At 50.8% G+C, this 13,884-nt stretch overlaps 2 protein-coding genes across 2 annotated transcripts in view; both read left to right on the forward strand.

The window, feature by feature from the left end:
• The first annotated feature begins 10,632 nt into the window (after positions 1 to 10,632).
• On the forward strand, positions 10,633 to 12,702 carry ZBTB32 (zinc finger and BTB domain containing 32). The gene is made up of 4 exons (XM_007954884.1): positions 10,633 to 11,519; positions 11,736 to 11,809; positions 12,122 to 12,286; positions 12,428 to 12,702. The coding sequence occupies exons 1-4, from the start codon at positions 10,633 to 10,635 to the stop codon at positions 12,700 to 12,702; spliced, it is 1,401 nt and encodes a 466-aa protein (XP_007953075.1).
• Positions 12,703 to 13,160: 458 nt separating this feature from the next.
• KMT2B (lysine methyltransferase 2B) overlaps positions 13,161 to 13,884 on the forward strand; it is a 21,829-nt gene continuing 21,105 nt past the window's right edge. Inside the window, exons 1-2 of the mRNA XM_007954886.2 lie at positions 13,161 to 13,215; positions 13,761 to 13,873. Coding sequence (XP_007953077.1) covers positions 13,161 to 13,215; positions 13,761 to 13,873 — 168 coding nt within the window. The remainder of the gene's footprint in view (positions 13,216 to 13,760; positions 13,874 to 13,884) is intronic.

Raw genomic sequence — 13,884 nt, forward strand, 5'->3', positions numbered from 1 at the left:
AGCTATTCTCCTGGAAAGCAGAGGTTGTAGCTAATCCTTTCTTACATCTCTGTCTGACAGAACTCCTTACTCAGGGCTTGACACATATGAAGTGCCTGATAAAGGAGAGTTAATTGAATCAAAGTAGTTTCTCTGAGAAATCGCCCATGAATTTTGACTTCTACAGCATTGACTATATACTTCAACTCTAAAAATCACCTGAAAAACATGTAAAGCCATTACCGGGGATCATCTAGCTTCACACTCACCTCTCAGTAAAAATGAATCTAGAGGCAGATTTAATGAATATGGAATCCTTGCACTGACATTTCAAATTGGGGGTTTAGTCAAGAGAACCTTTATGATGCCTTATAAAACCCATTATTCTAGCACAGTAAAATTGCTATTCTGAGTAGCTGCTCTCTCTTAACCTAGGAACTGTGTTGGACCTAATTAGACTATATTGTAGCAAATTAAAGTGGTGGAGAAAAACAGCTTTTAAAGCTCCCTAATACAAATTTGTGGGAGCTCTGGTAGCATAGTGCCTAAGGCACCGGACTGCTAACCAGAGAGCTAGCAGTTCAAACCCACCAGCCACTCCTCGGAAGGAAGATGGGGCAATCTACTTCCGTAGTGATACTCCCTCGGAAACCCAAGGAGGGGTCGCTATGAGTCGGGGCCGACTCGACGGCACATAACAACAACAACAATGCCTAAGATAATAGATTTTCAAGCATTCCATCTCATTTTTGACAAGTTCCAATTATCTTTGATTCACACTTCATGTATTCCACATTCCAATTACTAATGTATTTTTGCAGCTGTTTTTTTTCCATGAAGTCCACTCTAATTTCAGGAGGCAGCTCTTCCCCAGTTGTATTTTGAGTGCCTTCCAACCTGAGGGGCTCTTCTGGCACTGTATCAGACAATGTTCCCCTGATATTCATAAGTTTTTCACTAGCCAGTTATTTCAGTAGATTGCCAAGTCCTGCTTCCCAGACTGTCTCACTCTAGAAACTCCTTTGAAACCTGTCCACCATGGGTGACCCTGCCAATATTTGAAACACCAGTGGTACAGCGTCCAGCATCACAGCAACAGACAAGCCACCAATGACAAAGTGACAGATGAGTGGTGGCCTCAGAGGTTAGCCCAACCTAAATATCCTCTCCCCCACTGATATTTGAAAGGATTCAATAACATAATGCACAAGGCAAGCACATAAAATGGACTCAGTAAATGGAAGCTATTGTTACTGGGAGCTCTGGTGGGCAGTGATTAATACCTTCAGCTGCTAACCAAAAGGTTGGTAGTTTGAACCCATCAGCCACTCCGTGGGAGAAAGATGAGCCAGATTTACAGCCTTGGAAACCCATGGGGTATGGCTACTCCGTCCTTTAGGGGCGCTGTGAGTCAAAACGGACTCCACCGCAGTGGGTTTGTTTTGGGCTTTGCTTTTGTAAAGATTTTCAGCCTTGGAAACTCCATGGGGCAGTTCTACGCTGTCCTATAGGGGTCGCTATAATTCAGAATTGACTGATGGCAGCAGGTTTTGGTAGGCGTTACTACTACTACCACTACCTCTACTACTACTGTGCCTGTTGTTGCTGTTGTGTGCCGTGGAGTTGGACCCGACTCATAGCGACCCCTCCTTGGGTTTCCAAGGCAGTATCACTACGGAAGTAGATTGCCCCATCTTCCTTCCGAGGAGTGGCTGGTGGATTTGAACCGCCAGCCTTCTGGTTAGTACTCAAGTGCCTTAGCCACTATGCTACCAGAACTCCCAGGCTTCACTTTTTGAGAGTAGGGCCAGGAACTCACTGACAGGCTGGGCTGCTGTCCCAGGCTCCTCCGCTCGTGCCCTCCTCAGAATGATCCACCCCCTCTCCCGCCTCAGCTAGTTACAGGGAAGGAGGCGCCAGACAACTCTCCTAGAAACCCGGGAGCTGAGTTGAAGCAAAAGAACCGAACCGTAACAGCCTCCTGAAACTGTTGGCATGGGCTCCGGACCCCTCCCTCCCATCAATCAAAGACGAAGAAGCAGGCCTCGGGACCAATCAGAAGCGGCAGCGGCGGAGCAACGTTAGCTTCCTTAAAACTCCCTCATGCCTCATTGGATGTTTCTGAGCGCTCATCCAAGCCCATTTAGAGCACGGTGGTGCCAGCCAATCAACTGTGCAACCGCAGCTGGGCTCGTGGGAGAAGGGACGCATCCGCGAGCCACCAAAGACTAATGACTCAAAGGTGCCTTCCTCTACCGAGCATAGATGGGGGCGTGGTGCGAGTTCGCAGCCTGTCAACACTAACGCGCTCTAGGCGGAAAGCCTACTAGCCCAGCTTTAGCCTCCGTGCCAATTAATAGCAGAGCCAGCGGAAAAGGTCACTCATGCTATCGTTTGGTGGGGAGCTGGTGTGTGAGATACGCAGTTAATGCTGGCTTAGCAGGTAGTCAAGGTGTCAGAAGTTGAAGCGCGAGCCTCTAAGCCAATCACAGGTGAAGGCACCGCCCCCACTGTACTGCCTCCGCCCCCGCATACTTTCGAGTGAGTTGGAGTAAGTTCTGCAGCCAATCAGTGGTGGGGCAGGACAAGAGGCGGGGGAAAAGGAGCTATCCACAGGTACTTGAAAGTCTGGCTGATTCTTGACGGCCTCCCAGCCAATCCTGTGTGGCGGTGGTCTGTTGTTGTGTACCATAGAAGGGATTCTGAGTTTCTCCGTGGATTGTAAGGGTTTGAAAGGAAGGTGAAAGGGATTGCAGTGCTAGTTAGTGGCGGTAGTGAGACAGAAGTAAGGAAGGTGATGGTATACCTGAATATTTGCAAAGGAAATCTCCGGGCTAATCAGGCGAAGGAGATTCAGGGCCCAGTATTTTCACAGAAAGGGCGGGAAAGGGCAGATCCCGCAGCCAGTCAGCACTGGGGGCTGACTGGAAGAGGGAATGATATCTTAGCCTGACGCCTAAGACCTCCGGGCAAACTGACTCAAGGCTCTCCCTTTCCACAGCAACAGCCCAACACTCCCTAGCCAGCTCTCCAGCCAATTGGCCGCTGGTCCGAGGCAGAAGCGTTGGAATGGTGCTGTCCTAGGCGCAGCCCAGGCTCTTGACCATGCTCAGTGGGCCTGAGCCCACGGAAGGAGTTAGGCTTTGCTACAGCCAATCAGCGTCTGCCTCATGATCTAGAAGCTGTGCACGTGCTGAGCCTCGAGAACCTGGCTCACGCACCTCCCTACTTTTTAACGGACGCTTGGGGTTGTGCTGCTATCAGTATATGTGAACTCCACAGGTGAGGAGGAGCAGGGGCTGAACGGGTGAGTGCCATGGTTTTTCTTACTTTCCTTGGGCTTGGCCCAGGCAGAGCTTATGTATGGGGAATTGACCGGCCGCTACGGGGGTCAGGAAATGAGGGCTGAGGGCTTTAGGCCCTGAGGGTTCCCTCTGCCTTGGAGTGCTGGAAGTAGGGGTTCTGGGGAGCTTGGGCCAGGCTGTGTGGAGGTCAGACAAGCATGTTCTCTGAGTTGGCTTGTGGTCTCAGGACCAGCCTGAGCTGGCAGTGTGTGCTGGAACAGTTGGAGGCCTTTAAAGCTGTGTGCTGGGTCACTGGCCAAGAGGTATGGCCAGAGGTTGTCGGAGGTCTCTGGACAGAGGCTAAATGTGGTGAGGAGGAGGAGAGGGCTGTGGCCCTCAGATTACAGGGAGTTACTGGCCAAGAGATGATACTAATCTGCACTTTGGACCCAGCCTGGCCTGGGAGTGAGTGTTGGTGAGGTCAAAAGCCCAATGGGAAGTTGTCAAGGTCATTGCATCTGGGCAGTGCTGCAAGGTTTGGGGGAACTGGGGGGTGGTTCTGAACTCTAGGTTGAAATACTCTTGGCAGATTTCCCAGTATTGGGTCCAAGTTGGATTGTGTAGCCTGAAGGTTACATCAGGTGTTTCTCCAGAAGTTCTGAGGAGGAGCTCTCTGAAGGCTGTAATTCTTCCTTCCCACCCCACCCCCAGCCAGGATGTCTGCTCTGGGTGGAATATTATTAATTTATGGTGGCTCAAGACAGAACTGGGATTGGTTTGCATCTGGGGCCTTTCAGTCCCTGTGCCCACCTCTTCCCCATGTCCTTTCTGGTTATTCCCAGAAGATGCCAGGCTATAAGCAGGGGCAGGGGCATGGAGCAGATGGATGTTGTACTGGAGTACAAGAAGAGGTGTATGAGATGTCCCAGGCTGTCTTTTTGCACTCACGGGGCAGGATGTTGATATCTAATTCCAGTTAGCTGTTCAAGCTCTATGTGGTATTAAAACTTACAGAGTGTTTTCATGTACACCCAGAGTTCTTAAGGGGATAGGTTGAGGGGGAGGTGATAGTCTGTGAATAGACTTCAAGGATCTGTGAACCCCTGGAACTCATAAGAAAAATTGTATGCATGTGTGAATAGGTACACTCCTTAGAACAGTCAACCATGGGAGATCAGAAGGGCAGTATTTGCACAGGGAGATAGCTCAGAAGGCAGGATGCCTAGGAAAGAAGGACACAAGGAAAAGGTAACCACAGGGAGGAAGTGGGAAGAGAACTGTTACATTACAAGGATTGCAATCAATGTCATGAAACAAAATGTACATGAACTGTTAAATGGAAAAAAAAAAAAATGTGCTTTGTAAACTTTTCACCCAAATCACAATTAAAAAAAAAAAGTATGCATGTATGCATTTTAGGGACGGAAGAGAGGCCACAGGATAAGAGATGAGTATTAAACCTGTCTGAGGATGAACTTTAGTCTGTGAATCCTTTAATGTTTATCTGCAAAATGGTATGGGCAGCAATCATTTTCTGAGGTAAAGGTTGGTTCCATGGCTTTCATTCTCAAAGGGATGGTGACCCCCTACGAGGTTAAGAATCATTGGAATACAGCAGGCTCTGCTATTATTTATGGAACCTAGGCAAGACCGCAAATGGAAATTCTCTCTTTTCTTCCCACACAGAGCATTAGCTCACATTGTAAGGCATCTCACATAATATCCTGCATGTCCAAGCTCACTCTACACCCTCCCTTCCAACAAGCAGGCCTTAGGGTGGCACATCGATTACATGATCTCCTCTTAGGAATATAGACCTTGAGGTCTGTGAAGGCCCTGGAAGCGAGGCTCAGGGCCATTTGGGCTGAGAAGTCCAGGGTTATGGGTTTCCAGAGCATGGTCTAGAAGTGGGCAGCACAGGCTTCCGGTGAGCACTTCCTAGAGGCCTTTGGACGCCTCAGCCGACGGGGATGGACATAGCCAGAGGAGAGCAGAGTAGGGTCCTGTGCTCAAGTGTAAGGCAGTCCTGATACTCAGTACTCCTCTTGAAAATAGCTGTGAGGAAATGAAGGGTCTTAGAAGAGTTAGCCCTATGTTGGAGCTGGAGAGAAAGGCCGTCCACAATGAGGGTGTAGTTGAACGTAAGTTTTCTGACTTTCAGTTTAGTCAGACCTTTACTTTAGTCTTGTTCATTTTCCACTTATTCCAAAAAATTGTGCTACATCTGGTTTTGGGGTCATGTAGAGCATAGATTTAAGGGTATAAGCTGGATATATTTAACTAGGAAGAATGAACATCTTGAAAGTTCATGTAAGACTTGGATAATTGGTCTTAATCTACGTATTAGATACTTAATCTAGATAAAATGCTGTGGAGAGTTTTAACTACTTTAATTTGCCTCAAGAAAGTGGGGGAGGTGGCAAATTATACAGTTTTTCTCAATTGAGCCTTGTTATTTTAGGTAAGGGTGGGGGGGGTCAATGTTTAAAATACATGAGATGAAGAGAGGACACTTTGTAACACAAATAATCATTCTTCTATTTGACCCAATGGCTTGATTTCAGTAACAATGTTTTAAAGAGAATCCATACTTGTATTGTTGTGTTCACAATTTTACATCATGCTGGGTTGTGCCTGAGGGGTCTTGTCTTAGTTTCCCAGAGCTGCTGTAACAGAAGTACCACAAGAGGGTGGCTTTAAAGAACAGAGGTTTACTTTCTCACAGTTCTGGAGGCTAAAAGTCCAAATCAGGCTCTCCACTGTGTTGACTCCTTCCTTGTCAGCAGCCCTGGGTATTCCTTGGTTCCTTGGTGATCCTCATGGGCCATCTGTCTCCCCTGGTGTGTTTCTGTCTAATTTGCTTTTTATAACTCAGAAGTGATTAGGTTTAGCACACACCCTACACTGGTGTGGCTTCCTTAACATAAAGAAAACCCTATTTCCAAACAGGATTAAATCCACAGGTGTAGAGTTTGGGATCCTAACACATCATTTTTTGAGAGGAGGGGCACAATCGAATCTGTAACAGATCATATAATGCAAGGATCTCTAGAAAGCTCTGTTTTTGTAGCCATGGTGTGCACCGAACCCCTGATGCATTTTCCCCTGCCTGTCCCCTTGGTCAAGCCCACCAGTAAGAATAAAAATATCACATTTTAAGTTTTACTTAGTAGCATGAGTATTAAGAAGCTCTGGTGGTATACTGGTTAAAGCATTTGGGTGCTAAGCAAAAAGTCAGTGGTTCAAACCCACCACACACTCCACAGAAGAAAGATGAGGCAGTCTGCTTCCATAAAGATTTATAGCCTTGGAAACCCAGTGAGGGTCGCTATGAGTTGGAATCAACTCGATGGCAGTGAGTTTGGTTTTAGTTTGGAGCATGAGTATTAGAAAAGACAGAGGGGCAGAAATCACACCTCCTTTTTCCATATCCTCTTCCTACCTAATCCTTCCTACCCCCTCTTCTACCCTCTTCCAGGATGCAAAACTAGCGTGTTCACAGCCTGTGGTTTCCTGCCTCCACCCCAGAAGGACAACTGCTGATGATTCTCTACTGAGATAGCCTGGGAAATAGTAGTGGGCAAGGTTTCTGTGGCTGAAGAGGAGAGACTCTTTAAGAATAGCAACAGTCAGCAGTGTCCCTATCCTTCCAGGTCAAGGTGGTATTTGCATCTGCTGTCACTGCTCAGTGCAGGATGATCTGGGCTGCTCTGTCAGAAATGCAAGGAGCCCTGGTGTCAGAGTGCCTGAGGCATCTGCCTGCTAACCATAAGGTTGGCGGTTCAAACCCACCAGCTGCTCTGTGGAAGAAAGATGGAGCAATCTACTACCATAAAGATTTACTGCCTTGGAAACCCAATGAAGGTTGCTATGAGTTGGAAAAGACTTGATGGCAGTGGGTTTGGTTTTTGGCAGTGGCCAGCAATGTAGCAAGTTGGTAGAGAAGGGCCTAGAGTGTTGCTTGCATGAGGGTTGAGGTGCAGAGGGCCTTGGGGATACCTCTGAGGAGGCTGTCTCTAAGGACATATCCTTAGGTGGGTTAGACACTAAGTGGGAGGCAAGACAGGATTTCCCATTCTTGGGGACCTTTGTTCCCTTGTCCTTCTCCCTTTCAGACTTCCCTAAAGCCCACTGACGCTCCCTGCCTGCTATATTTGGCTTACAGAAAATAATGCCCCTGGAGTCGAGTCTCCAAATCTCTTGATCATCAATGGGCAAACCACATGGGTAAGGGGAGCTGAGTCATGGGCACATGATGTTTGGCTGGGAGTCAAGGGGGACTACACTCCCCTGAGTGATGATGTAATCTTCTAGACCACCCCCTTACCTCTGCTCTCTGACTTCTCCTCCCAGACTCGGCTTCTCCCTCATGGCTTTCTCTACTTATTCCATATCTTTATGGAATAAAGTGTTTCATTTTTAGAGGGAGAACATACGTATAAGGGGTTGATGCTTTATGTGTCCAGACTCAGTGTCTTTTATGTGGGTGTCTGATGTGCTCCTGGGTGGGGCGCTGTGAGGAGTTAGAAAGCTCAGAAATGGAAAATATGTCATGTTCAGAGGAGTAGCAGGTGAAGACAGCTTGCCATTTGCATTTTCCCTTTCACTCTGACTCATCTTCCCCTCTCCCCGCCCCACTGCCCCTCCACCAGCCCCACCCATTGGCACACCCTGTCTTATCTAGAAAGGGTTAACACCTGCTCACACCCAAGCTACAATGAGGGGAATAGAGAAGACATGTTAGGCTTAGAGGGAGAGTAGAAGGTTGGTCTGAACATTTTTGAAGTCCCAAAGCCAAAGGGAGAAACAGGAATTTGAGTCTAGGAGGGGACTGGGATCTGAGCTCTGGTAGTGTAATGCCTAAGGCACTTGATTGCTAGCCAGAAGGCTGGTGGGTTTGAACCACCAGCCAATCCTCGGAAGGAAGGTTGGGCAATCTACTCCCATAGTGATACCACCTCGGAAACCCAAGGAGGGGTCGCTATGAGTTGGATCCGACTCGATGGCACACAACAACAGGATCTAAGCGTGAAGCCATGGGGAAACAAGACTGTCCCTTTTTGTTACCAAAACAGCAACCAGTGCCTGGTATTCTTATTTATGTTCCAATTATTTGTTGGGCATATATGATATACCAAGCACAAATTGTAACTGCTTTATCAACATTTACTGAATGAATGTAAAATTGGCTACAGGAGCAGGGATAGTAGAATGCTAAGAAACAGAAAAAGAAACTTGAGTCTCTCACACCGTCCTTTCCCCAGATTACAGAGCACTAAAATGAAGAGGGGAAACCTCCAGGGACTTTGACCTTCTGGGCAGGAAGTGAAAGAAACCCTGAGTCCTGATTTCAGAGAAATGTCATTTGTCATCAACCCAAGAAAATGCATTTTTCTCTTCAGAGACCACCACACGCCCTTCCTGGGGTTGCCCCCTCCAGACCTTGATCTGAGTTACTCACACTCAGTTCCCCTGGTGAGCCCCATGGCAGGGGTCACTCATACACAGCAAGTCTGCCCAGTACCCACAGTCACAGAGAGGAAGGAGGAATGCCTTCGGCCCTCTTTCCCCACCTCCTTGGAATCCAGGTTCCGTCCTTTTTATTTCTGAGGTAGGAGCAGAGACAGCTTCTAGCTATGACAGTTCTATTGTCCCCTCTGAGAAACAGAACTAATACTATTTGAATGATGCTGTGCACTTACAAACCACTTTCACATCCATGTCATTTCATCTTCACCTCCAAGTGACAGAAACAGGAATTATCCCCATTTCATGGATGAAGTAACTGAGGCTCAGGGAAGTAACTTGGCCAATATGACTCAACTAGTAAATGCCAGAGATGAGAGTCCTGTGCAGGTCGACCATTCCAAAGTTGTCGCCTCAGATGCACTTCTTTGACTCTACTTCACAAACGCAGTTAGGAGACAGGAGGTAAGGGGGCAGAATATCTGGGATCTGGAAGGAGAAGGGTGGCCTCTCCTGGAGGGGTGAAGCAGAGCCTGAGGTTTTATAAACCACACCCCCCTGGAGGACTGTAGCAGACTGATTCTTGGAACATCCAATGGAGGACTGTGAGGTCAGGGGTGGGGCTAGCTCCAGGGGGGTGGGGGCCAGAAACCCTAACAGCAGTTCAGAGCATGCGGTGTCCAGTGAGGAAGCTACAACTGGTGAGTGGTTGCTTCTCTCCAGCTGAGGCTTTTCTGCTCACATCACACCCCTTTCTGTTCACTCTCTGCCAACTCGCAAGCCCTCTCCCCGAGGTGGCCAAGTAGTAGCCCTGCCTCCCACAAGGGTCTTGCTTATGGTGAACATGCCCCTAGGAATATGGCTGTTGGGCATCGAGACACTCAGATTCTATTTCTCTTTGTTTCTGGGTTCCCAGTTCACTTCTTGAAAGCCGATGTGGTGGTTTTGATGTGATAAACTCCTGCCTTGCTGGGTTCTAGCCTTTTTTTGGGGGGGAGGGGGCGAGCAGGGAGGGAGGTGGTGTTCTGTCTTTCTATTCACTTTTTGGCCCATGAAAATACAATTAAACAGTCTTCTCCTAATCTTGAGCACAAATAGCCTCTCCTTGTACAATTTCCATTTTCCCTTCCCCTCACTCCCTCGAGGGTCAAAGCCTTCTCTACAGCCTCTCTCCATCCTTGGATCAGGAGCTTTGTCTCCTACGGCTTCTGCACCTGCCCGCTTACCTTACAGGATAGGCGTGTTTGGTCCCATTCAGTTCCTGCTCTGAGGATGCATTCTAAAAGCTTCAGCCTAATGGGGATGATTAATTGATAAATGCCTTACAGCCCGCCCTCCTGAGCCCATGACTTTCTCTTGCTGACCTCTTGGCTTCTCAGGAGCCTTAGAACCACTTGATGAGCTTGGATGCACCAGTTTTCTGAGCTCTGCCCATGAAGTTGTCTTGCTCCATCAGTAAATGCCAGGGCTGGTGATCTCTTTGTATGGAATAAGGGAAGCCTGGCCTGCTCAGAGGAGGAACTGGAAACAGCAATGTCTGCTCTACTTCAGGCCAGACTGTCAACTGACAGGCCCAGCATGTGCTAGCCTTAACTCAACTACCTAATAGTTTTGTTAACTGCCTGATCCTGGCTCTTTAAGTCTAAATTCAGTCTAATTTCCCATAACCCCCCCACCTCCTCACCCTTGTTATGACTCTGGATAAACTCAAGCCCTCTCTTGGTCTAGTTTATTTGCTCCATTTCAGGACAACGAGCTCTGATCCAGCACCAGCAACTCACTCTTTCTTCCCTCACCTCCACAGGCTTGAGAATATGCTGTTCTTACCTCTCTTTCCCACCATGGACCCTACACTGTAACCTTTCTCTCAGAACCTCTGAGATTGGTACGCAGACAAGGCACAATGTCCCTACTCCCCACAAGACTGCCCAGCCCCTACGGCTCTGACCGGCTGGTACGGCTGGCAGCCAGGCTCTGGCCGGCACTATGTGACACCCTGATCACTGTGGGGGGCCAAGAGTTTCCTGCTCACAGCCTGGTACTAGCAGGTGTGAGCCAGCAGCTGGGTCACAGGGGCCGGTGGGCTCTGGTGGAAGGCATCAGCCCTTCCACCTTTGCTCAGCTTCTGCATTTTGTTTATGGGGAGAGTGTGGAGCTGCAGCCTGGGGAGCTAGGACCCCTTGAGGAGGCTGCCAGGGCCCTGGGAGTCCAGGCCCTGGAAGAAGCATGCAGAAAGGCTCAAAGAGACAGGGCTAAAGACGTGCAGGATCCAGGGCTGAAGAAACATCTGGAGGAGGCAGAAAAACCCTTGAGGGAATCTGAGCAAGAACTGGGAGGCCCTGGAGAGAAGCAGAGACAACAGTTTCTCAGAGCTGGTTGGAGAGAACAGGAACCGCTGCACAAGCACAGGCCACCAAGAGAGAGCCCTGAGGTGACAGGGGCAACGCCAGAAGGTCAGGGGGAACAGAGGAGGTCAAAGGAAGAGAAACTCAGCCAATCTTCTGTTGGCCATGGAGGAGTAGATGGGAAGCCAGGAGTGGTCACATGCTTGACAGAGAGTCCGGGGGGCTCTGAGGAAAGTCTGTGGGAGTCCCCTGGCCCCATTCCCCCACCAGGTTCTCTCCAAGCCAGCATCATCTCCAGGCCCTGGTGGGCTGAGGCCCCTTGGTTCAGGGAGGGCCAGCCTGCCCTGCAGAGCATCCTGCTGTTGCCACCCAGATATGGCACTCCCTTCTCCCATAGCAACCCCATCACTGGAGCCTGGCAGGAGGTCTGGCCTCAGGACCAGAGGTGAGTGAAGGGCCTAGTGGATGATCTCTGGGAGGGAGTGGCCCAGGAGGGACAGCAGTGATGGGCGGAAGGGCACCACACCTCTTATATCTTCTGTACATTTCCTGAGCAGGAGATGAGATAGGAAGCTCAGAGCTCAACCCCTGAGATTCCAGGACACCCTTCTCCCCAAGTAGGTTTTGCCAAGGCTGTAACTCTTCCCCACACCCCTCCCAGGATCCCACTGCCCCTGAACCTCCAAAAAGGGCTCTGGAACCAGAACCTGTTGGCCTCCTCCAGTCCCACCCCAGGTAAGCCCTTCACTGCCCTGCACACATACTATAATATGGTCTCTCTGCTGAGGCAGGCATTCCAGAAGTCCAGCCTGAATAGAGTCCCTAATTTACTCTGCTCCGTCTAGGTTTCCTAGGGAGTGGCTCCCCCCCCATACACACATGCGTGCACACACACACACAGCTCAGTCCTGGGGAGATGGAAAGATGGAAGCCAATCTGATCAGGGCCACATAGGTGAATATAGTGGGGGCGCTTCTGCCTGCTTATTCCAGTCATCCAGTCTGGGAGTCCCTACTTTGCCTTCCTTTTACTCCTCTGTCCCCACAGGCTCGACTGCAACCTGTGGGGGTCATGATGGCAGAGCAGGCCCCGTATCTCGCCAACATCCTCCCCTGTCCCCTCCTGCTCGGGTTCGGCCCTATTCTTGCTCTGTCTGTGGAAAGAGGTTTTCACTCAAGCATCAGATGGAGACACACTACCGAGTCCACACAGGTATGGGCACCCTGCCTAGCATGAGTTGCCTGCTTCCTCCCCAACTCCGGTCTGCCGGGCATCCCTCTCTACCTGCTCCTAGTTTGGCCGCCTTTTTGCTTTCTTCCCTCATCAACTGGGTTCCCCTTCTGTCCGCCCTAGGCGAAAAGCCCTTCTCCTGTAGCCTCTGCCCTCAGCGCTCCCGGGACTTCTCCGCCATGACCAAGCACCTCCGTACGCACGGGGCAGCGCCCTACCGCTGCCCTCTGTGCCTAGCCGGCTGCCCCAGCCTGGCCTCCATGCAGGCTCACATGCGTGGCCACTCGCCCAGCCAGCTCCCGCCAGGATGGACTATTCGCTCCACCTTTCTCTATTCCTCCTCTTCTAGGCCATTGCGGGCCTCCACCCTCCCCTGCAGTCCCCCTTCCTCCATCTGACCGGGTGTCCACAGCTTCTTTGGCCTCAGCCTAGAGTCTAATGAGAAAATGACAGGCGGGCCAGCAGGCCAGCTCGGCTCTGCGGCACTGCAGCGGCGGTATAGCAAATTTGGCTCCAAAAGCGCCGCAGGAAGGGCCTCTAGAGCCCCATCCTGGACGACTGGGGGCCGCAGAACCGTGGGCCAGAAAGCCCGAGTGGAATGAGGGCAGTGAAGTTTGCACAAGGAAAGGTCAACTGCATTGGGTCTGGCGATTGCATGACCATAATAAAGTTTCCTGTGCCCTCCTCTCAGTGCAAGAAAACCGAGTCCAGACTGTAGTCTGTGCGCGCGCGGGGGTTGGGGTAGGGGCAACCTTGCCCCTTGTCCTGTAGCGGCCCCTGGTGCCCGTGCGTCCGCTGTCCAACTCGACGGCCGCCTTTTCCATCTCCCAGGGCGTTCCATCATCTCCCGGAGGCAATGGGTTGCGACGGCTTGCTGTTCCGGCAGACTTCGCAGCCGGTCTTGGGGGACTGTGAGATCCTAAGTCACTCGACCCTTCCACAGCAAACAACGGCTCATGGGCACGTTTGTTTACCGCTGGGCTCCAGAGGAACGCGTGCTCCGCCCTGCTTTCAGCCATCCGGTTCCTCTCCTCGAGCATAAGGTCCCCTAAGCCGCGGTCACTCCGGAAATTGCACGCCGTAGCGACCAGCCGCATCTAGAACTGAGACTATCCCTTTGCCACTGCTTTTCCCCAGCCCACGCCTCCTGCAGTTGCGAACTTCATTTCCCAGTGTCTCCGGGGTTCCCAGGGCTCGGAGCACGTTGCATTCCGGGAATGATAGTTCCTGCGGGCCACTTGCTCGGACAAGAGCAGTAGAAGTCTAGGGTGAGAACCTCACCTTTCGGTGGCCCCAAAGCTGGCTTTCCAGGCCTTTCCCGAGACTCCATAGTCCCGGCTTTCGCTGCCCTAGCTCCCAGCGGAAGGAGAGAGGCGTGTAAACTACATTTCCCGGAGGCCCCTGCGACCCGCTCCTCTCCCCTCTCCGGCCGCGACGCGGTGTCTATACTCCTCAGGCGCGGGCCGAGTGACGGTCGACTGGCTGCGGACTCCCGCTCCCGTGGTGCCCCGCGCGTGGCTGGCCCAGCCTCCGGCTCCTGCCGGCCCCGGGGCGGCGCTGGTTGTTGTAGTGAGCTGCAG

The sequence above is a fragment of the Orycteropus afer genome, unplaced genomic scaffold, assembly GCF_000298275.1.
Source record: "Orycteropus afer afer isolate SDZICR_OR568_19922 unplaced genomic scaffold, OryAfe1.0 scaffold00476, whole genome shotgun sequence".
Lineage (NCBI taxonomy): Eukaryota > Metazoa > Chordata > Mammalia > Tubulidentata > Orycteropodidae > Orycteropus > Orycteropus afer.